The 24694-nt window shown below is 47.8% G+C and overlaps 1 protein-coding gene across 3 annotated transcripts; it reads left to right on the plus strand.

The window, feature by feature from the left end:
• The first annotated feature begins 5905 nt into the window (after positions 1 to 5905).
• LSG1 (large 60S subunit nuclear export GTPase 1) lies at positions 5906 to 24431 on the plus strand. 3 transcript variants are annotated; one of them, XM_005309994.5, is made up of 14 exons: positions 5906 to 6446; positions 7554 to 7680; positions 9683 to 9803; positions 12030 to 12116; positions 13070 to 13156; positions 15295 to 15355; positions 16215 to 16391; positions 17446 to 17868; positions 18162 to 18263; positions 19006 to 19149; positions 19532 to 19655; positions 21091 to 21170; positions 21799 to 21969; positions 23810 to 24431. In XM_005309994.5, exons 1-14 carry the CDS (start codon positions 6357 to 6359, stop codon positions 23987 to 23989), a joined length of 1974 nt encoding a protein of 657 aa, XP_005310051.2. In that variant the 5' UTR covers positions 5906 to 6356; the 3' UTR covers positions 23990 to 24431. The 3 variants fall into 3 exon arrangements, 1 of the variants encoding a protein (XP_005310051.2); XR_010590521.1 differs by having other exon boundaries at positions 6101 to 6446; positions 21799 to 23351; XR_010590522.1 differs by having other exon boundaries at positions 6101 to 6446; positions 21799 to 23310.
• The last annotated feature ends 263 nt before the right edge of the window (positions 24432 to 24694 follow it).

The following is a 24694-nucleotide window of genomic DNA, read 5'->3' on the forward strand; positions in this document are numbered from 1 at the left end:
GATCATGTAGCTGAAGTTGCGTGAATAGTGTAGCTGAAGTCGAGGTACTTAGATCTACTCTTCACTGCGGTAGGTCGACAGCCGACGCTCTCCCGTCGACTCCGCTTGCGCTCTCGTTCTGGTGGAGTACCGGAGTTGACGGGAGACCGCTCAGTGGTCGATGTAGACACGATAAATTGAACCCCTCTGGATTGATCGCTGCCCGCCGATCCAGCGGGTAGTGTAGACAAGCCCTTAAAGGGGGCCAAGCCGCTGGAGAAGCCATCATTCGATGAGTTGTAAAAATGAGGTTCAACATTCTAATCCAGGTCACTTCTAGCGCCATGTTAACGGCTGTTCAGCCTGGAAGCCATTTGAATGTAACAACTTTATTGAACCGACCCACATACGGACAGAACGACACATCCTGTCAGTAGATGATGCTCTTTGGCTGCCCTAGCTATCCCCGCACACTCATATATACAGTCACTGCTTTTGTATTCAGCTCTCGGTACAATGTTCTTTGCCAATCAGCACCTCTCACAAACGCTGAGTTCACACACATGAATTCACACACAGCCGGCATTAGAAGAGGGGATTGCTGCTTTATGGTGATGCTAAAAGAAATACATTTTGTTCAGGTGGGGTCTGTAAACAACTAAATGAGCACAGGATTAGAAATCCTGCATTGAAAAACAGACAATGCTCTTAAGAATCTGCAGAAGACTCCAGTGTCTCTATTCGACGGGTCACCCACCAGCAACTCCGCTGGCATGGTTCTGCTCAGCACAATGCACACTGGTACATTTTGCTGCTGACATCCACAGATGCAAATCTTTTCTTATTATTTATGGGTCCCCCAGGACAGTTTCTGCCTCAAGAACTGGGAGAATTCCAGGCAATTCTCCAGCAACCGTAATACATAATGCAATAAATGTTGGCAATGCGCAAGTCTCTGGAAACACTTCATTCTCCCAAATTGATGATCAGGGCCATTGCAACCCATTAGGCGACCTAGGCGGTCGCCTAGGACACTACAATTTGGGGGCGGCGACTGCGGCGGTATTTTGGTGGCAGGACCTTCTGCCGCCACTGTAGGGGGCGGCATTTCGGGGTGGGACCTTCCACCGCCTAGGACGGCAGAAAAGCTCCTGTTGATGATGCCTGGGAAAGCTCCCAGTCAAAATCCACAAAGCCCTCACCTCATCCCCCTTCATGTCACTCCTCAAACTCTCCTAGTCTGTGATGTGCCCAGAATCCTACAACCCGATAATGGCTAGGCCGGTGGCCAGCTGTGATCACTACTCCAGATTGGCTAAGCATTGTGCACATCCTATTATTTTTTTAACCTGTTTTCCCCCAACTCCATCATGGTCTGCTTGTTTCATCCGCTATCATCTTGTCTTTTAGGCTACACCTACACTGGAAGCTGGTGGTGTAACTTACAGCCGGAGGAGACCTACCCCCGTTAGCTCTGATTGAGCTAACACTCAAAATAGGAGTTTATGCTCTCTGTATGTGTGTATATATATCTCCTCAATATTTATTCCACTCTATATGCCTCCGAAGAAGTGGGCTGTAGTCCACGAAAGCTTATGCTCTAATAAATTTGTTAGTCTCTAAGGTGCCACAAGTCCTCCTGTTCTTCTTTTTGCGGATACAGACTAACACGGCTGCTACTCTGAAACCTGTCAAAATAGGAGTGTAACTGCAGTGGCGCGAGCAATGGGATGGGCTAGCTACCCAAGTACATACCATGGGGCTCAGATGGCTATGGGTTCAGGGCAGCTAGCCACTCTTCTGCTGTTTTGAGAATGCTTTCTCGAGCAGAGCTATTGTGGGTATGTCTCCTCAAGCTGGGAATTACCCCTGAAGATCAACGTGCTGATGTATGCTTCGACTGGAAAGGGCTTGGGGCAGGGAATGTATTTTACCATCTGTTTTCACAGACTCAGCCCAACAGAGCCCTTGCCTGGTGGGGCTCTGGAAGCCACCGCAAAGTTAAATGAAGCTAAATCCTCCTCTCAACAGTCACAGATACATATTTGCAAAAAGAACAGGAGTACTTGTGGCCCCTTAGAGACTAACAAATTTATTTGAATACTTACATGGGGAGATAGATGCAATGTTTGTAATGGCTCAGCCATTCCCAGTCTCTGTAAGTACTCTCACACTTCTTATCAACCTGTCTGTACTGGGCTATCTTGATTATCACTTCAGAAGGTTTTTTTCTCTTCCTTAATTGGCCTCTCAGAGTTGGTAAGACAACTCCTACCTGTTCATGCTCTCTGTATGTGTATATATATCTCCTCAATATATGTTCCATTCTATGCATCCGAAGAAGTGAGCTGTAGCCCACAAAAGCTTATGCTCAAATAAATGTGTTAGTCTCTAAGGTGCTACAAGGACTCCTGTTCTTTTTGCGGATACAGACTAACACGGCTGCTACTCTGAAACCTGTCAAGATACATATTTGTAATTCATGCATTCCATTCCATTTATTCTGCATGTCCTGCAATATACATGAGCAATTGGTAAAGAACTGGTGTGTGTGACTGTGGGAGAGAGAGGGAGAACCACTACCCTCTATTGGGTGGAATCTGATCTGGTCAACTCGTACCATGGGCCCTATGCTTCTAATGGCTGATACAGATTCTCCTTCAGTTGATGTGGGGGGGACTTGTGCTTTTGGGGCAGGAGGAGCTGAGTTCTATCCTGGAGTGACTGTCCTATATTTTTCCTATATTGTTCTGTCCTATATTTTAAAGGAAGAACCCAAGAAGTGGAGGATGCAAGGTGACCATTCTTCCATGGCAAGAGGTAAAGAGTTGCACCTCTCCCTGCACAACCTCAGAGCTGACCTTCAGGAAGCAGGAAGATGGTTCTCTTCTGCTTCCTGGATTGCACATGCCTTTGATGTTTGAGTTACAAGAGTTGCCAGATGCAACCAGTGAAGAAATCACTGGTGGATGTGTCAGTATTCTGGCTGCTGAATAAGAAGTGGGGCGAGTGTATTTTTTTAACCAAAGTATTAAAGAAATATAAAAATGAATACTTTGGCCTAATACAGCACCCTTCATTGGCGCATGAGGACCTTAGATTGCTTATTCCAAAGATGAATAAATTAAGCCTTACCATACAAAGCTACCCACGGACCATCACCAGAATGTCTGAGCACCTTCCCTAAGTAAAATGACAACAGTGATCTCTCTTTCTTCCTTCTCTGCTGGGAAGAAGCAGCCTTTGCTTTTTCCAGGGGGCAGGAGAGATGGAAGAAAGATGTTTGTGTGGTAGAGGAACCTACCACCACAGCAGTGACAGCAGAGGTTCCTGCAAGTCACAGTTGTGCTCTGGGAAACCTGTATTACACCTGCCCACTTTTTACACAAAAAACAAAAGAAGAAATATATATTTATAACACAGGCGAACCAGGTACGTCGAGCGCTGGGAGCACTCTGACCTGATGGATATTTATCCCGACGTGATATAACACGGGTGTACCAGGTATGTCAAGCATTGGGAGCACTCTGACCTGAGAGATACATATCCTGACGTGCTTTATAACACGGTTGTACCAGGTACATTGAGAGCTGGGAGCACTCTGACCTGACGGATACATATCCTGATGCGCCTTTGATGATCAACATTCAACAGTAAGAAACAGCTTGGCCCCTGCGCATGCCCAGTGACTGTGCATTCAAGAGTTAACGTGGCATGATCTCTATTTAAACCTGACACACATGACTCTGGCGCAGTAAGTAATGGTTGGATTCAGTCCAGGAGATGTAAAAAGAGAAATGGCTCATTAATCAATTCATTGCAAAAGAACAGGTCAAATTGTTTAGTAATTTACCCTTTACTCTCATCTCGATATGGATCTGTTGCAACGGCTGCTATTAAAGTCCATTTGAATAATCCTTTCTGGCTGGGCCAGCTGCCTGTCCCTGTCCCAACCTGTGCCCAGGGCTTTCACTTTCATCAGATGTTGGCAGCCACCTCATCTGCACTCTCTGTTTGCTAGACAGGGCCGGCTCTAGGCACCAGCAAAACAAGCTGGTGCTTGGGGCGGCACATTTTTAGGGGCGGCATTCTGGCGCGGGCAATGCCACCCCTAAAAATGTGCCCCGGCCGCCCTAACTCACCTCCACTGCTGCCGCTCGTGCGCCGCTGCTCCCCCTCCCTCCCAGGCTCTCAAACCCGGGAGGGAGGGGGAGATCCCGAGCAGCCGTGGTGCGCGAAACAGCTGTTTCGTGCGCTGTGGCCACTCGGGATCTCCCCCTCCCTCCCAGGTTTGAGAGCCTGGGGGGAGGAGGCAGGGCTGGGGATTTGGGGAAGGGGCGGAGTTGAGGCGGGGCCGGGGGTGGGGTAAGAAAAAAACGGGGGTGGGGGGTGGCCAAAATTGTTTTTGCTTAGGGCGGCAAAAATCCTAGAGCCGGCCCTGTTGCTAGAGTCACTATTTCAGAGCCAGTAAGGTTCGTTTTCTATTTCTAAATGGGATAAGCAGGGCCCGAATCTCTACTTAGTGTCTTTCTTAGTTTGATTTTGTGTAGTGGAAACGAGAGGAAAAATCTAAGTACTCAGTCACCTAGTTCATTCTCACAAAATCATCACCGTTATTCCGCATCATTATTACCTGTATTAGAGGCAGGGCCGGCTCCAGGGTTTTGGCCGCCCCAAGCAGCCAAAACAAACAAAAAGCCGCGATCTGCGGCGGCAATTTGGCGGGAGGTCCTTCGCTCCCAGGCGGAGTGAGGGACCGTCTGCCGAATTGCCGCCGAATACCTGGACGTGCCGCCCCTTTCCGGAGCGGCCACCCCAAGCACCTGCTTGAGAAGCTGGTGCCTGGAGCTGGCCCTGATTAGAGGCCCCATCAGGGATCAAGGCCCCACTGTGCTAGCCGCTGTGCAGATATGTGATCAAAAGACAATCCCTGCCCCAAGAACCGAGCAATCTACATCACGAACATTTACTCTCCCAGACACCAACTCTATTAGCCGCTCCCCTGCTAAGGACACAAAACCAAGAAGGAATGATTGCTCTACTTAGCATTTATATTATAGTTTACTAGTTCATCAAAAATGACTCATTGAAAGTGAACAGGTAAGTGAAAGAGATCGAGTTCACCCTCGCCTCCTTTTGGCTGTGCAAGAGACGTTTTGTCCACTAGTGCTTTCTCCAGCCTAGCTGGACGTGTCTCAAAGTAACAGAGATTTTGCCACATCTCTTGGCACCGATTTTCAGTCGAGGTTGCACAGGGGGATGGATGGATGGATCGATGGATGGAGGAGGAGGTTGCACAGAGGGGTGGATGGATGGATGGATGAATGGAGGTTGCACAGGGGGATGGATGGAGGAGGTTGCACAGGGGGATGGATGGATGGAGGAGGAGGTTGCACAGGGGGGTGGATGGATGGATGGATGGATGAATGGAGGTTGCACAGGGGGGTGGATGGATGGATGGATGGATGAATGGAGGTTGCATAGGGGGATGGATGGATGGATGGATGGATGGATGGATGAGGAGGTTGCACAGGGGGATGGATGGATGGAGGAGGAGGTTGCACAGGGGGATGGATGGATGGAGGTTGCACAGGGGGAGGGATGGATGGATGGAGGAGGAGGTTGCACAGGGGGTGGATGGATGGATGGAGGTTGCACAGGGGGAGGGATGGATGGATGGAGGAGGAGGTTGCACAGGGGGTGGATGGATGGATGGAGGTTGCACAGGGGGATGGATGGATGGATGGAGGAGGAGGTTGCACAGGGGGGTGGATGGAGGTTGCACAGGGGGGTGGATGGATGGATGGAGGAGGAGGTTGCACAGGGGGGTGGATGGAGGTTGCACAGGGGGGTGGATGGATGGATGGAGGAGGAGGTTGCACAGGGGGATGGATGGAGGTTGCACAGGGGGAGGGATGGAGAATGCACAGAGGGAGGGATGGATGGATGGAGGAGGAGGTTGCACAGGGGGATGGATGGATGGATGGAGGAGGTTGCACAGGGGGGTGGATGGATGGAGGAGGAGGCCGGCGCGGAGGTGCTGACTGACCGTCCCCATCGGACCGATGGGAAGCCGGAACGCTTCGCTCTGGGGACGCGTTTCCACCGGACACCGGAAGTCGGCCGCGGCGGCCTGTACCGTTGCCAAGCGGCGCCGGGCCGGGCCCTGCTGAGGCTGCGGGGAGCCCGATTTCCTTTCCGCGGGACGGACAAGGGGGACAGAGGTCCCCTGGGAGCCTTCCCTCCCGCCCCCCCCGTGCAGGTTCTCCTCACCTACCTGGCTTCCGGTTCACCAATACGAGCACTTCCGGGGCAGGGACGGGTGCCGGTGGAGACCAGACCAGGAGAAAAGCGTTTGGGACAGCGGAGGCATCGGCATGGGGAAGAAGAGAAGCCCGGGGCTGGGCCGGGCCCTCATGAAAGAGAGGAGCCAGGCCAAGCGGGGCAGCCGGCAGCCCGACTCCTGGGTAACGGGCCCCTCGCGGAGCGCTGGGCGCCGGCCTAGGCCCAGACTAGGCTCCGCGGACTCTATCCCCACCGGTGTGCCCATCCCCCACGTGTACCCCCTCCCCCGCCCCGGTGTGCCCATCCCCCCCACACGTGTACCCCCCCCCCGCACTGGTAGCCCCCTCCCCCGCCCCGGTGTGCCCATCCCCCCCCCCATGGGGAGCCCCCTCCACCGCCCCGGTGTGCCCATCCCCCCCCCCATGGGGAGCCCCCTCCCCCGCCCCGGTGTGCCCACCCCCCCCCGCACGGGGAGCCCCCTCCCCCGCCCCGGTGTGCCCATCCCCCCCCCCATGGGGAGCCCCCTCCACCGCCCCGGTGTGCCCATCCCCCCCCATGGGGAGCCCCCTCCACCGCCCCGGTGTGCCCACCCCCCCCCCGCACGGGGAGCCCCCTCCCCCGCCCCGGTGTGCCCACCCCCCCCCGCACGGGGAGCCCCCTCCCCCGCCCCGGTGTGCCCATCCCCCCCCCCATGGGGAGCCCCCTCCCCCGCCCCGGTGTGCCCATCCCCCCCCCATGGGGAGCCCCCTCCCCCGTCCCGGTGTGCCCATCCCCCCCCCATGGGGAGCCCCCGCCCCGGTGTGCCCCCCCCCCGAACGGGGAGTCCCCTCCCCCGCCCCGGTGTGCCCATCCCCCCCCCATGCGGAGCCCCCTCCCCCGCCCCGGTGTGCCCAGCCGCCCCCGACCCCCCGGGCACGGGGAGTCCCCTACCCTGCCCCGGTGTGCCCATCCCCCCCACGGGGAGCCCCCTCCCCGGTGTGCCCATCTCCATGGCGTGCTCCCACCCGGGTGCCCAGACTAGCTGAGCGCTCAGAGCCTTGGTCCCGTGACGTTGGGTCTCTCCTAGCCTGCACCTCAGCAGGTCAGTGTGGTGAACACAGGTAGAATCACAGTGTGGGCCCCATTGTGCTGTCTGTGTCCTTGGCAACAACTGCCACCTGCCAGGCCAATGCCCTGAATCCTCTAGGCCCAGCGTGAACATGCCATTGGGGGCTCTGTTAGATGGCCTCTGACTTGGTGCTTACGGGCGTTACAGAGCAGCCTGACAACACATCTGCTTTTCTTTGCAGCTACATACAAGTGAGTTAAATGATGGGTATGACTGGGGCCGCCTCAACCTTCAGTCAGTGACGGAACAAAGCTCGCTTGAGGAATTCCTTGCTACAGCAGAGCTTGCAGGAACTGAATTTGCGGCTGGTAAGTTTTTGGCCATGCTAGAGACCCATCATGATATGAGGATTTGAAATGTAAAGATACGTTGTGTATTAATAGGCATTAGGTATGTTAAAAGCTGGAGCATGCGGCTTCTGAGGCTTTCCCTGTGATTTTGCATAAGCTGCTGTAGGATTACATAAGAACATAAGAACGGCCAGACTGGGTCAAACCTAAGATCCATCTAGCCCAGTCTCCTGTCTTCCAACGGTGGCCAATGCCAGGTGCCCCAGAGGGAATGAACAGAACAGGTAATGATCAAGTGATCCATCCCCAGCTTCTGGCAAACAGAGGCTAGGGACACTATTCCTGCCCATCCTGTCTAATAGCCATTGATGGACCTATCCTCCGTGAACTTATCTAGTTCTTTTTTGAACCCTGGTATAGTCTTGAAGTTCACAACATCCTCTGGCAAGGAGTTCCACAGGTTGACTGTGCGTTGTGTGAAGAAATAATTCCTTTTCATAGAATATCAGGGTTGGAAGGGACCTCAGGAGGTCATCTAGTCCAACCCCCTGCTCAATGCAGGACCCAATCCCCAGACAGATTTTTACCCCAGTTCCCTAAATGGCCCCCTCAAGGATTGAACTCACAACCCTGGGTTTAGCAGGCCAATGCTCAAACCACTGAGCTATCCCTCCCTCCTAATTAAACCTGCTGCCTTTTAATTTAATTGGGTGACCCTTAGTTCCTGCGTTATGAGGAGTAAATAACACTTCCTTATTTACTTTCTCCACACCAGTCATGATTATATAGACCTCTATAATATCCCCCACTTAGTCGTCTCTTTTCCAAGCTGAAAAGTCACAATCTTATTAATCTCTCCTCATACGGAAGTTGTTCCGTACCCCTTATCGTGGTTTTATGGAAGATAGGTATTGTTGAACAAATCTGTTTTTTTTAATACGATAACAAGGTTAGTTGATAAAAGTAGCTGAATAGATGTAATAGACTTTTGTAAGGTATTTGACTTAGTACATAATGACATTACGATTTAAAAAATTAGCACCATACAAAATTAATAGAGTACATATTAAATTGCTTAAGAACTAGCTTACTGACCATGCTCAAAAAGTAGTTAACTATGGGAAATCGTCATTGAAGAAGTGTGTTTCCAGTTGAGTTCTGCAAGGAGCAGTATTATCCCTGGTGCTGTTCAACACTTTTGATGCAAGTCTGGGGGTGGGCATGTGTATTTTGAAATATCAGTTGGAAAAAGCTTGAATTAAGCTAAATTAAAATAGGGTACTGTTATTCCATATTGAGCATGCCCACCCACTGACTTATACAAAACAATGGAAAATGTGAATTTAAAACCAACTTGGCTATTTCAGTGCAAATTTGTGTGTAGAGCAGGCCTTATGTGGAATGTCTCATGGTATCAATCCATCTCCTAATGGAACCAGAAGCACATCGCACAGATACACGCTACACACGGAACGTTACTTTGCATTATCTGCAAAGAAGCCAAGGATTGAATGGGGACTAATCCTTTGTCCCGCTAGGTGAAGGTTGAAGCGTACTAGCAGAGGAGTGGGTGGAAAGCTTACATAGCTGTCATCTGTGCTTTCTGCTCTATTGTTAGAGGTCTTCAGTCTCCCGGTCCTATTAATCTCATACCTTTCCCAAACATTGAATTAGCATTAAAAACAATTCACTTTGACAATAGTGTTAAAGTCTCCCCAAAGGACTCAAACTGTGTTTATCGTAATGGTCAACAACTGATGTAGCATCTGTAAACTGAAGCACATATGCTGTGTTTGCACAAATTCACAGTCAGAATTTGCATGTAATTATTGGTGTCAAGTGAGCCCAGCAACCATTGACTGGTACGTAGTTGAATGGTTTTCACTGGAAAGGTTTCCTACCAGCTTGGCGTGTAATCCCACCACCTTCACATGGGCGTTCTTTTATTGGAGCCCAGATCCTAACATCTGCACTTGCTGAGTGTGAATGTTAATGGCAGGGTTTTTTCCTTTATAAACAGAGAAACTGAATATCAAGTTTGTTCCTTCTGAGGCGAGGACTGGCCTGCTGACAGCAGAAGAGACCAAAAATATCAAGAAACTCCATGAGGAAAACAGACAGTTTTTGTGTATACCAAGAAGGTAAGATCCCGCTCAGGGCAATACTGCAGTGTCTCCTCCGTTGAGTCTATTGGCATTTCCAGTGTAAGTTTCCTTTTATGGGGATTTACAGTGCAGCCGTTATTATTTGACACGTTTATTTTAACATTTGCACTTCACTGAAATGTTGTCCTGTTGCTTGAATTTTTGATCTGAATGTACCAGTTACATCACAGAAAACCTGCCACTGGTGCTGTGAGGGGTACCAGGCACCTCATGATGTCCCCTGGGTGGCAGTGCACTCTCGGTGTAACATACCAGGCTCAGTGCTGGAGCGCAGAGGCCCAGCAGCAGAGCAGGTAGTGTGCTTTTTTAAATAAGGTGAGGCACCAGGCAACTCAAAATACCATATACCGCTTTGGGAGTGTCCACACTGGAGTTGGAAGGTTTTCACAGGGTACAGCAACACTGGAGGTGTAACTTCCAGCTTGGGTAGACACACCCGTGCTGCCTTTGATTGGCCAGCATGCTAAACCTCGCAGCCGTGGCTGCACGGGTGGTGGGATGGGCTCGCTGCCCGAGTACAGTCCTATCAGAAATCCTAGCTCTGGTTTTGGGGCAGCTAGCCATCCCACCGTGGTGCAGCCAGGCTACGATGCTGGCTTTAGCATGCTAGCTCAATCCAAGAGAGCGTGGGTATGTCTCCCGGAGCTGGACATTGCACCTCCAGTGTAGATGTACCCGGCGAAACCAAAGCAGTCCAGCAGCCACATACTAGGGTATGCAGCGTGCCCTAGTGGGTAGAGCACTGGACTTGGACTTAAGAGACCTGGGTTCTGTTCCCAACTCAGGCACTGGCCTACTGGGTGACCTCAGCCAAGTCACTTCACCACTCGGTGCCTCAGTTGTCCCATTTGTAAAATGGGAATATTGATACTGACCTCCTTTGTAAAGCGCTTTGTGGTCTACTGGTGAAATGGTTAGATACGAGCTGATGATGAGGATGTTGGTGGTATTATTGGAAAGTGAGAACATTTCGAACTATTTTTGTTTGGTTGGTTTTTTGTATTATTGCTGTTCATGATCATGTGAATCTGGGTAAAAGGGGATTATTCCCTCTTCAGAAAACCTGTTGACTTCAGAGCTACTATATTTATAGAGGAATGATTTAGATTTCACTCACATAGTATTCTGTTGATGTGATTTTAGTAGGACACATGTCCTGTTGTTCTGTCATTTCATTACTACTGTAATACTACTTCAAATATTAAAAAAAAGTTAAGCTAACAGGTTGACTTGCAAAACAGCCAAATAAATTCTTAGTTGTATGTAATACTCTATTTTTGAGCCACTTCATGGTGCTCAAACATATATGCTATGTACTGAATTGTTAACTAACCTGTTAATTTAGTCTTTTTATTATAGTCGCATGATAAAATAATTGGGTTTTCTAATTCAAGGGTAATAGCCCTCCACCTGAATGCTCTGGTCTGAGGCCATAGTGTGTAGTCACGAAGCGCATTGTGTATGTGTGGAGACAACCACAAAAAAGCTTTAAAAATGATAAATACAATTTACTTGAAACACAAATAGGACTATTACGCTATGGATAGATTTGTTTCTTGTACTCTTGTTTGTTTAAAATTGAGTCTTTAGCTCATCTACAATGCTGCAGTGCAAGACCTTCCCAAGAACAGGATCCCTATGCAACAGCTTCCGATTGTAACTCTTCCTTGCATGCGGTGTTAGTTCACTGCCTTCAGAAGCTGAACCAGTTGCAGAATTGAGAATCATAAGAATAAACTGTTAAGATGATTGACTGGAATATAAGAGTTTTAACACTAAGAAAGATGCAGGTACTGATTATTTTTAAAAGTCAGTTCTTTAAAGAGGACTGTTAGTCTCAGCCACACTATTTGAGATCAGTCAGATAGAAGAGACTCTTAAACTCAAAAAGATCTAGCGGGAGAGACGAATCCCACATCCTATGCAATACAGTTGAGGAAACTGGCCTTTTGAGTGAGAGATTATAATGCATCATGGAATGCATTGTTCTGTTTAATGCACTCATCACTTTTTGAAATGAGATTTCATATTTAAAGAGAACAAAGAAATATGATATCTGTACATAAGAACAACAACCAATAAAATGCCTCTGAACTGTCCAGAGCAAATGTTCTTTCTGATCTGAAGTTTATTGGACAAATATAACCAAGAAAACATTCTAAAACACTGTTGTATGTTTCTTTCAATATATGATCATTCTAGACCGTCCTGGGATAGGAGAACCAGTGCTGAGAAGTTAAAGCAAGCAGAGAGAGAGAGCTTTCTGGAGTGGAGACGACAGCTTGTTCGGTGAGTGTGCTACTCGTGCTTAACGCAACCAATCAATAACATTAGAGGAGGGGTGGGTTTTCTATATCTTTGTTAGAGCCCTAAGGACACAGGGATCATGTCTTTTGCTCCTGGTAAATACCGGAAAAAACCCTTGGTGGTTTGTGACCACTGTGATCCTGGCCCATCCTTGTGGCAAGTTTCCGAAAAGTACCCTGGTTATTCTGAGGTTAAGAATTTGGACCATATGGCCTAGAATCCTAGCAATGTGGGGCTGGATGGGACCTTGAAAAGTCATTGAGTCCAGCCCCCTGCGCTGAGGCAGGAGCAAGTAAACCTATAAATCATGTTTACATACTGCAGGTTTCTCCTTTTTTCCAAAAAAATGGACGTTAATTTAGAATCCCCTCAGACTCCACGCTCTGAGCCGAAGCACAATGTCATACCCACACCCCTTTAATGGAAGCGGGATAAGCATGTGTCTCTAGAGAATGTCAATGTCACTTCCGGTTTCTACAGGCTAGTGCTGCTCAAGAGAAATGGGAGGTGCCCACCCCCCATGAGAGCCGAGCGCAGCTGGCCCAGAGAGTAAGCTGCCAGGAATGGCCCCCAAGTGCATTTTTTTCACATGCCAACTAGCTGTGTAGATACTGGGTGACACGGGGGTAATTTCTTTGATCTGTTCTGATACCCTAGCTCTGAACTTTCCCAGTTTGTTTGCTGATGGAGTTGGCTTTTCTTTGCTGTGACCTGTTGCCATCACATCATCTGTGTACTAATGGCACTAAGGTGGGTTTTCTTCAGGAGCTGAGATCTATTTAGAGACCTCACAGGAGGGGCACCTTAATGTTTGGGTCCCTGCCTTGTAGATTACTCCATGAGAGGCGAGTGTGGTGTAATTCTAAGCAGACTTGGTGCTGTGTTTGCTGTGTAACAAGATCTGTGTGTGGAGTATCCTCTCTGTTTCTCTCTAGGCTAGAGGAAGAAGAGAAACTGATTTTGACCCCATTTGAACGGAATTTAGACTTTTGGCGCCAGCTCTGGAGAGTCATTGAAAGAAGGTAACATTTATCGGTTTCTGTGTCACGGATGATAAAAATCATGACTTAGAGAGAGAGATTGTTGCCTTTTTTTTGTTATTAATTTAAATCAGATGTTTTTTATTCACTTGTTGCTAGTACTTTACTTTACTCCCACTTCATAGTCTTAAGTGGCTAACGTGGACATTTTGTAACTATGAAGCTTGAGACCTAAAATGCTCATCTATGCTGAAAACATATCCAGGGCTTCATTAGCAGCCTCACTGTGAGAACAGCACAAACTGAAACATATGATTGATAAGCAGATAGCCCGTGCTGTGTTTGCAACCAACTCCACCTTCCAATATATTGAACTTCCCCAAGTCAAGAAAACTGAAAAAATCATAGTTTGCAGTCTGAAGTCAGTGACTTGTACTTCTAAGTCACATAAAGACATTTGAAAACCCCACCCTTAACTGCCTAAATATGGACTTAGTAATATAACTTTAGGTTCCTATTTTTTAATATCTTGGCCTGTGTATATTTAAAAAAATTAACAAAGTGATTGTGAACATATTGAAGGACCACATTGTGAACACTGCATTAATTTTGTTTTCAAGTGAGAGATTTTATGCCACTAAAAGCAATTTAAATATCCCCCCACACACACACACACACAATTCTAGGCCCTGATGCTGCAGATGCATGTGCACATGCTTTGCTTGCAGCACAAGTAGTCCCACTGACATCAGCAACACCTGCAGCCCTCTTTCAGTGGATTCCCTGATGGACCTGCCTTCTAGGCTGTCTGTTCAAAGTCTTTTATCCGCTTTAACCACCACCCCTACCCCACCTACATAGTCATTCCATGGCACTGGGGTGGTAGGAAAATGATGTGTTCTGGAATAGTGGAGCACTTGAAAGTTAAGGTGAGGTGGAGAGTGGGCTCCTGGTCTAGGGCCTCTTGCCATTCAGAAGAAGATTATTGGGGACATTAACAACAACCTGGCATACCACAGAAATAATCTTTCTGTTTGCTCTGCTTAGCTGAAACAGAGGAGCAAAGCCGTCTGCCAGTTTAATCTAGTTTAGGCATTTAATTTTATTAGTAATTAACTTTGAGATTGTATCTCTACTGATTTTTCTGAAATTGAAAAATACTTCAGCAGCAAGGTCACAGTGATCTGCTCATTTCATAAAGAGCCTCTTTGTTACTGTCTCAATGTCACAGGAGGCTTTGGTTGGTGAGCTCCGATGCTGTGAGAAACATCCTCCTTTGTATGCGCCCTTATGTCTGGTATCCAGACACCTTACACGTGCTTAGACAGTGGTGCTGGTCTGTACACATCTGTGCGTTCTCCTTGGAGCTCATGTTTGTGGTCTAATCATAAAACTCGAAGATGGGAGAGACCTATTACGCCATCCAGTCCATATCCCTGGCAATATAGGCTTGCACATTACGGGCATTTTCTAGAAGTGTTTGTTTCAATCTTGTTCCAAAAGTCTTCAGCAATTGGACGTCTCCCATTTCCTTCTCCTTACTATGCACAGTCCTAATACATTGCTATCAGGATGATATTCAGCTTTTATTATTTCTATCCCATCCCCATGTGATGCGTTATACGATTCCTTTGTGTCTGGCTTTCATTCCCTTCAGATGTAGCTGGTGCTAGTTTTTCTCTCTGTGATGTTTAATGGACTCTCTCTACATCATTTTGTAACTGTATCTTTCGTCATAAAATTCCAAACCAACCAGTCTAATCTCAATGCTGAAACACGTGTATGGGCTATCCCTCCATCTCTGAGGTGGTCCCTCCCTGGGAAGTTTTAGTTGAGTCTACACTATTGGGTTCCAAGGCGGGGATGGAGAATTGGATAGCAGTGGTATCTCTGACATAAATGGTATTCACACTGAACAGTCATGAGTCTTACTCATATTCATTGTGGTAAACTTCTTGACTTAGGAAGTTTTTCCCAAGGGCACACTGACAAGGACTGTGTGTGTGAAGGAACTGTTTCAGTTGGAGTTCTGAGCAGGTTCGACACTTGGGATCAGATGGGCTTATCCTGCATGATTGATCTCCTGGGGCTTTCCCTTCTCCTCATGCAGTGCTTGGCAGTCATTGAGCTTATACAGAGAACAGCCAGCAGAAGGTGCTTATTGGCCTTTTGTTTTGCAGTGACATTGTGGTTCAGATAGTAGATGCCAGAAATCCTCTCCTATTTAGATGCCAAGATCTGGTAAGTTAAGTGAAGCAAATGTCCTTCTAAACTACTGTCCTTGTCTCAGTGCTCACTTTGACTGTGTGTAATTTTATATACAGTATCATTATATGGATTATACAGCATATAAGGTGTGTGTGTGTATATTCTATACGCCTCTCAAAAGCAGCGTGGAATCAAAAACCAGTGGATTACTCTTCTCCTAAACATTTAAAAGAAATATTGGGAATTTAAGGGCTAGTCTACCCTGGCAACGCTAAAGTGCTGCCGCGGCAGTGCTGTCACGTGCTTTGTGTAGTTGCGGGGCTCTAAAAATCCACCTCAACGAGGGTTGGGGCTCCCAGCGCCGGTGCACTGTCTACACTGGCACTTCACTGCGCTGAAACTTGCTGCGCTCAAGGGGGTGTTTTTTCACACCCCTGAGTGAGAAAGTTGCAGCACTGTAAATTGCCAATGTAGCCAAGCCCACAGAAACAGCAGCCATTTAACAGAAGCCTCTGAAATAAAATGTCCTGCAGCAACAAAATTGCGGACTTGATAAATAGAGACTCAGCTTTGGGACTCGGTACTCCAAGGTCTGGAGCCTTTCTGTGCCACACCCGCACGAGTATCTAGGGTATGTTGTGTACGTAAATGCCAGCTGTGTCTGGCCCTTTGTATTGCAAATATCCACTTTGTGCAAGCAGTCCCAGTAACTGCATTTGCAAATCAGACATGCAGCTGTGTGCGGAATCCTTTGTAAATCAGGCCCTAATGGTAGAATTGTTGGTGAGCCTACCGAAGGGTACGTTGAAGCAGACCTAATTTTACTTTCCTTGATGTTGGACTGCAGCGGTTTCCAAATCAGAATCCTGTCTAGTCCTTTTGTGTTCTCCAGGAATGTTACGTGAAGGAAATGAGCAGCGACAAAGAGAACATCGTTCTACTAAACAAGGCGGATTTGCTGAGCAGAGAGCAGCGCGTGGCTTGGGCGCAGTTCTTTGAGAGAGAAGGTGTTAAAGTTGTGTTCTGGTCAGCCTTGGCAGAAGGCATGCGGCTGAGTGCTGAACGTAAGGTAGCTTAGATCACTTGTTCACGGGTGGTTGTGTGTCTGGTGAATTGTGAAGACTGAGACGTATGATTTTTCTTGGAGTCATGCTTGCAGTAGTGTAACTGAACTCCAGAAAAAGAGGGGAAATACCCTCTTCCTTAAGGAAGGGTAACTCCTGAGCCTCACTCTAGAGCAGGGGTTCCCAAGCTGTGGTACACATGCCTCTGGGAGTACGAGACATATCTCGGGGGGTATGCGGGAGGAATTGGGTAAAGGTGGCTTTTATTTATTAATTATTTTATTTATTGCATTTTCATAGTAGGCTACTCAGACAAAGTTTTAAAACTCTGTGGGAATTTGTTATATAAAAATACAGTAGTTAATTTACTTCAAGATGTACAATGAGAACACAGATGCACAGAGACACTGATGTACAGAGCCCTCCCCTCCAATCACCATACGGCGCCGGTTCAGTTGTCCAGCAACTGTCCAGTCTAACTGAGCTCCGAACTTAGGGGTTTTGGGTTGTATGTTGCACTATCCGTATGTCTGTACGTAACAGTGAAATATGGACAGATGGCTCGAGAAAGGTAGCTTTAAGAACACACCAAGTATCTGTGATGAGAAGGGGGGGGATGTAGGCAGCTGGCAGATCTGGAAGGGGGTATGCAATAAGAAAAGTTTGGGAAGATCTGCACAGTTACAAAATAGCATTTCAGTGGCAGATAGAGACGTGCACTGAAAGCTGTTGTGAAATGGCATAATATACCCCTTCAGTTCAGTTAGCACAGCTCTTGCAGGCCTCTTTCAAGACAAATGAAATAAGTACTGAGCAAAGATGTGAAGCCACTCGAGGAAGACCTCTACTGAGCTCCAAACCCTCAGACTGCTGCCGACACAGGAGTGTGGCATGGCTTATCGGTAGTCTGCACTAATCCTGTAAAATAGATAAGGGGGTGAGAATTAAATCTGGCTGCCTAGATTTGTACAGTACAATAATTATTTCCCCCCAGCACTGCTGCTGGTTACGTTCTGCCCTCTCTCTATTCCATCCATGCAACTCTCATTCTTTACCCAGGGACTAGAACTTGAGGAGGCGGCAGAGGTGGCAAGTGACTCTGAAGCTGACCGGTCCAGTGAGGAAGAGCACAGAGCCCTGCAGAGCGGTGCAGAAAGCACACTCCGGGGTAACGCTCTGCATCCTGAAAGCAGAGTCCTGGGTAGTGATGACGACGACAGTGATGAATATGAGGACTGTGAAGAGGAGGAGGAGGCCTGGCGGACCTGTTCTGAAGACGATGGTGAGGAAGAAGTAAAGTCCAGTGACCCAAGCTGTATGGAAAGCAGGACTGATAGGGCTTTAGGGCAGAGCCCAGCGCCACTGCAGAGCAGGCACATCGGTAACTTCAGCCATCTGGTACAGAAAAACGAACTGCTGGAGATATTCAGAACGATACATACTGGGAAGAAGGTGAAGGAGGGAGAGATCACAGTAGGGCTGGTAAGTTGGAGCTTGTACTCGAAATAGGCTAACGTGGTCCAAGAGCCTTGCAGTGTGAAACGTACACTTGTCCAGAAGGCCCGTTTCCCATGAGGACAAAAACCTGGCAAGTGAAATCAGTAAGGATTCAAAGTGTGGATTCATTTTAAGCACTGCAGCCTTGCAGCTTTCTACAGTACAGCTTTCAAACGGTGCTTAGATTGATGGTTAGCCCCTGTGCCAAACCTCTGTTAGTAGCTTAATAATGCCTTGCCTGGTATGACTGTCTTATCAATCCACTTTCTGCCTTCCAGGTGGGTTACCCTAACGTTGGTAAGAGCTCAACAATCAACACAATCCTTGGAAACAAGAAAGTGTCGGTGTCTGCCACGCCAGGTCACACAAAGCACTTTCAGGTATCACTGGGGTGCTGGCATTTCAGTCACCTCCGGCTGAAGAAAGTGTGATTGCAAGGTGGCTTGCCCCCGTGACAGACGCTGGGAGTTCTCAAGTCTCTGATTTGAATGCCATGTATTATTTTGACCTGTGCCAGTGTGGTTTAGGAACATCTATGGGGTTCTCAAGCATTTTCATAGAGTTGGCTACAGCTTAGAGAGTAACTCATGAGAGCTTCTGTTCTGATAGAAATATTTTCCATATTCCACTGTAAATGTGGTACTTGGCCTTCCTCTCTCCATCAGCACATGGCAAGAAGGGGTTCTCAGTCAGAAGTAGGTACTTTAGATTCCTAAAGGTTGAGAAGCACCTTCCATAGCGCAAAGTAAAGGAAGAGTATCGTCCTTGACTGTTCTGCTTTGCCCCCGCTTTGAGATGATCGACTCTTTTCAGACTGCAAGGAAAAGCCTTCCGAGCCGTCGCTCTTCTTTGTGCCCGGGAGTCACTGGTACACAGCTGGGTTCTTGTGGCTTTCTGCTCTTCTTTCAGCTGAGCAGAGTGTAGGCTCTGGCTGGCCATCTCTATGCCACCACTGTAGTGTTGTGGAGTTTCTGCTCAATGAATCTTCTCCCGCACTAACTTTTTTCCCCTCACCTCACCCACACCCAACTTTACTGTGATATTTCTGCCTTTCGTTCCCTTTCCTCACTTGGAACATACGTTGGCTGCTCTCAGTGACCTGTGCTTTTCTTGTCCATTTAGACTCTGTATGTGGAGCCTGGCCTATGTCTCTGCGATTGTCCCGGTCTGGTGATGCCATCCTTCGTCTCTACAAAGGCAGAGATGATCTGCTGTGGAATTTTGCCTATAGACCAGATGAGGGACCATGTTCCACCTATCTCTCTAATATCCTTTGCTCAGGGTTTGGAAATGTATTTGCACGTGTGTTTGGCATGTGGTAACACTTAGATGTGAAATATACTGTATGCTAGCAGGAACTGAGGCTGTCTGGCCATATTTATTGAAGTCAGTGGAGTTGCCCAAGGAATGAAATAGACCTGTGTTTGTCGTCTTCTGCCTTTGTTCTTTTGAGTTGTGTTCTTTTAAGATAATCCTCATTGTGGAGGCTCATGTGTCTTTCCTTTTTCAACCTATATAATCAAATCTGAAAGTCATTCTTTACTCTGAAAAGCAAAGTAGTCTCCCTGAGTAACCTAGAATACCTTTCGCCTGTGCATCTCGTGCACGCAGAACAGAACTCGGCCTGTGGCTTCCTTCACTAGCTCACATTTGCCAGCATATCCCACGACATATTTTAGAAGCAACCTATGGAATAAATATCATAAGGCCCAGAGAAGATGAGGAGCCAGATCGCCAACCAACATCTGAAGAGCTGCTAACAGCATATGGATGTGAGTGATGATACCCTAACCCCTCCCCCTTCCCCCGCAATTCACTTAGTCACTGAAGCATAGGGTTAAATTCAGTTTCACACTTGGGTGTCTCAGGTACTAAAAACTTCCTTCTTGGACTATGAGGCCTTTGCTGGAGGCCATGTGTAGATGGCTAATCCTCTGTATGTGTTATAGTTACTCCGGGGGGAATTCTATGCCAAAAAATTATGTGCACAGTATTTTAAAATTCTGCAAAATTGTGCATATTTTATTTGTGAAAGTAACAATATAATCACACCAGTTTCAATTGTTTTGGTAATTTTTTTCAAAATACCCTGTCAGCAAGTATGTCTGTAACAATACAGACAACAACAAAAATTCCCCTTGGAGTAGAGAGTTAAAGAAACCCCTACGACAACCCAGTTCCTGTTTCTCTGTTATGCTTTTGTTGGGCGCCTCCGTCTGGGTGTGTCACACGTGCCAGCTGGGCACATCTTGGGGGGGAAACTCTGCTCCTTTGGTCTCAGACACCTGCACCCCCAACCCTCCTGAGCCCAGCTGCAGGATACCCCCCCCTCCCCCAAGTCCAAACATTCCCTCCCTCCCCCCCCCCCGATATCCTTGGGATCCAGAGGGAGAAACAGCCTGATGCTGGGTCCTGGGCTTGTACGGAATTTCCTGCACTGAGAACCCTCATTTGCCCGGAACCTCCCAGCACCCCTTTCCCCGGGCAGTGTCCTGTATTTGTGAGCTGGAGAGCCGAGCTCTGCTGGGCCAGCAGCCCCTACTGGCAGCCGGCAATTCAGCAGCACAAATTGTGTAGAGAAAAATGGAATTCTGCATTGGGCAGTGGTGCAGAATTCCCACAGGAGTATATCGCTATGCTTTGCAAATTTGCTTCCTGCAGATGAAATAACCCTAATCAGAAGGCATTTACATAAAACATACATATCTGAATGGTACCTGGCAATGATCTTGAACATGGAAGTTAGTTTGTGACTCGCCTCCTGTTAGGTGCCTGATGCCAACACTCCCGAATCAGTCAGCAGGGTCAATCTGAGCTAAATGCAACAGCTGTTTAGCTCCCTCTTCTGAGGACTGAGTGTACTCTCTAGTGTGTTTAATCTTCTCTAGCCTAACAGTGATTGGGTTTTGGGGGGGTTGTCGAATCTCTGCATTTCCTTCTGACTAGAATGCTTCTCAATGCCCCTTGCAATCAACAGCATTCCCCACACCTGGTGACAGCTTTCATCTCCCATCCCCGCTCTTCCCAACAAGTCTAGCATCAGACTGGGATTTGGAGAGGACATGGGCTTTTTCTCAAAAGAAAGGGCTGCGCTAGCGACAGCAGTATCTATTGCATAGCTGTGGGTCTCTCTTCCCTTGATAGACTGTTCAGAGAGTCTGCTATAACAGGTCTCTGCATTTTAACCTTCTGCTGCCTTTCTCCCAGATATGAGAGGATTTATGACCGCGCATGGGCAGCCAGACCAGCCAAGATCAGCTCGTTATGTGTTGAAAGATTACGTCACTGTAAGTTCTCACTACCGCTGTTCTCTATCCTGCTCTGCCTTTGGGGGATGACGGAGTGCGATACGCTGAAGTGTTTCTTTAGCCAAAAATCTATAATCTGGGCTTTTTACTCAAAAAGAGTCTAAGAAAAGAATGAGCTCTCTGCCGATGACAGTTAGGAAGGTGGTTTTGTGTGTGATGGCAGAAAGAGACATGCTAGGCTGCTCCTGCTAGCTGGAGAGGAAGGAGTATCTATCAAATATACAGCGCATAGTTGGAAAGAGAACTCGTTTTGGTTAGTAGCCTTATGATGGCTGCAGTGCCCATAACCTTGACAATAATAATCCTTTGCACTTCTATAGTCCCTCTCATTGGATGAGCCTTATTAGCCCTCATGGCACCATTGGGAGGTCTATGTTGTACCCATTTGGCAGCCAGGCAAATGAAACATTGCGCAGAAGGGTTTAGAGTTAGACCGAGTCACTGGAATAGAGCCCAGGAGTCCTGACACTCAGTCTGCAGCTCCTAGCCACTAGACATAGTTTTGCTCTCTTAACTCATGGAGCCCACCCTTGCCCTTTCAGGGTCTGGCTGTGAGATTCTTGCCACGAGGATGGAAGCCATTGATTGATTGATTTTGATTTTACAGGGTAAGCTGTTGTATTGCTATCCTCCTCCTGGGATTGACCCAAAAGACTTCCAACACTGGCACGAAAGATATACACAGCACAAAGCTATGCAGAGCAATGCAGAAAAGTCCGAAAGCAATCTGAACGCAAAACAAATTGAGAATGTGGTGGACAAAACATTTTTCCACCAGGTAAGTTCTGGAGTAGTTGCCTTAGAGACATCTATGCTAGTAGCAATTTGTCAGCATCTTTAGAACGTAATCAGAAAAAGTAACCATGGAGGATGTTAAACAGCAGCTACAAAAGTTAGACATTTGTAAATCAGCAGGTTCGGATAACTAGCATCCAAGAATTTTAAAAGCCTTGGCGAAGGAGCACTTTGGACTGTTAATGTTGACTTTTAATGTCTTGGAACTCTGGAAGTTCTTCTTTAAGTAGTTTCCCTACTGTAGATGCGGTAGCACCCTGCGCCGGGGATCGGAGATCAGTAGCGGTGCCTACTGGGGCGCACATGCACTCCTCCCCATCTCGTGCTGTGAGCTTCTCAGCCGCTGTTGGTCTGGTATGGAATCCACAGCAGAGCCCTTCAGACATCCGTAGCCTTAGTAACAGAAGTGTTTCCGTTGTAACATTATATATCTTAGCCATTGCCTTTTTTTTTCTTCTTCCCCCTGTTTTAAAAAAAAAAAAAAAATCTGTTGCTCTTTCCTCCCCGTTATTCTTTAGCTTAGCGTAGGTTTCTTTTTCTACGCTCTTCCCAATTGGGAAGTTCTCCCTTCTCGGGGTTATGCCCAGATTCCATGGGTTCAAGAGGTGCCTCTCTTGTTGTGAGACCATTCCTGTCAGTGACGGTCACTCCCAGTACATATACTGTCTCAGGGAGGGACATGTCTCTCAGAAGTGTACTCACTGCCTCAAATGAAAGGCTTGGTCCAGAAAGGACTGGGAACTGAGGCTAATTCTTTTACTAATGGAGAGCTCTCATTGAGACCAGGGTCTGAGGCTGGTCGTAACCTCTCCTACGCGGCGGTCACCATCGGCACGATCATCAGCCTACCCTCATTTGCCACGCAGCACCAAGAGAAAATCCACTCTCTCTCGCCCAGACGAAAGGAAGTGGGCCACTAGCTCACCCTTTAAGGAGCCGCCTCAGAGAAAGTCTTCCCCTGCGAGGTCAGTAGCCTCAGCGTCTTCAGGGGTGAGACTTAGGAGGCAACCATCCGAGCACCTCCGGTACTGGCACTGAGGAGAGGTCCAAGGACCCTAAACGGGCAGGACCACAGACAGAAACACTGTCCTTCAGCACCGAGAAGGACTCTACAAGAATTTTGAAATTGGTACCACTTGTCTCAACTAAAACAACTTTGAATGCTTCCGCACCGAGCAAGCCCTCAACAGTGACGTGACCCTCGGCTCCAGGTCCCTCTGGAGGAAGTCCGAGAGCAACAGCACAAGTTGCTTGACATCTTGCAAGCTCTACATTGGCAAATATAGCATTCCTGATCAGCGAGGCCTCGCTGGACCCTGCCAAGGTGATCTGGCAGACTCCTGTGTCCATAGCACCCACTTGCAAGTGAGCGGACAAAAAATACTATGTCCCTGCTAAAGACATGGAATTTCTTTTTTTCCCACCCTACTCCAAAACTCCCTTGTTGTCAGTGCAGTACAGGAGAAGTTCACAGTTAGGTCCAAACTGAGCTGCCCATGTGCTGGGCATTTCCCGGGTGGGCAGGAGCACGAACGAATCCCAGCAGAGTGACTGCAGTGTTGCTCTGCAAAGGCCATTACAGCCCAATGACTAAAGTAGACCACTGCAATCCCAATGTGCCCCTAGGTAGCGGTCTGACCTATGGCCCTCTGGGGCTCTGTCCCTTGGCACCACTCCCCCTTTGCCAGAGGGACCTCTGCAGCTCTGGATGTGCCCCCTAGCATCTCCATTGGCTTATGTCTGATGTTAAAATTAATATGTTGTAATTTAATCTACAATTAAATGCCTCCATGCTTACAGGTTTGCAAATATTTGTTTTTTAGGAGAATGTCCGTGCTCTGACAAAAGGTGTCCAGACCGTGATGGGATATAAACCTGGCAGCGGGCCTGTGTCTTTGGCTGCATCCAGCTCCGAGAATGTTAGAGGAAAGCCCTGGAAAAAACATGGAAACAAAAACAAAAAGGAGAAGGTTCGCAGAATCACCAAGCACCTAGATGCATAGCTGTGGCATTAGCCCCATGCGCTTGCGACCAGGCTGGAGACCGCAATGTGTCCTACATATTATGCACGCACACTGAAGCAGAAAGGATAAACCAGTATCAGGGTTTCACATTGGAAATCTGAGTGTGCTACAGACTGCCTGGGGCAGGTGTGTGAGGTCAGACTCTGCCACACAGTGTTTCTTCCTTCGGAGAAAGAAACAAAGCTCCCTGCTAACCATCAGAGAACTCGCCATTGGTCTCTCCTGAAAGCAGGTCACTTTAGGCTTTTGATTGCTCCTGAAAAGTCAGTCCTTTTGCCGAGAGTGGTTGGAGTCATGTTAGGAGTATGTCTGGCTTCCAAACAAACCTATTTTATAGCCGTGGAGGGTTAAACAAAAACCTGTACAACTGACTAAGAAGTTGAATAATTGAATCTTATTGGATAAAGTTTGTTACATTTGAGACACTTTCATCTGTCTCCCTTTTTTATCTGTTCTGGTAAATTCTGGCAGAACATAAATTAATGTTCAAAAAATTTAGTCGTGAATTTTTTTGCTATTTAGTTCTGGCAGCAGGAATGGTGTATCTGTATTAAAGTCACTCCCTACTTGCTGCTTGGCCAGTGTAACATTCAGTAGAGTTTGTCTCTGGAAACTTCTGTCAGTTTACTGGCAAAGTAAAGAGCTGGAGATGAAGCTGGGCCTGAACATGCTGTGGGGAAGGAA

The sequence above is a fragment of the Chrysemys picta genome, chromosome 9 (assembly GCF_011386835.1).
Source record: "Chrysemys picta bellii isolate R12L10 chromosome 9, ASM1138683v2, whole genome shotgun sequence".
NCBI lineage: Eukaryota > Metazoa > Chordata > Testudines > Emydidae > Chrysemys > Chrysemys picta.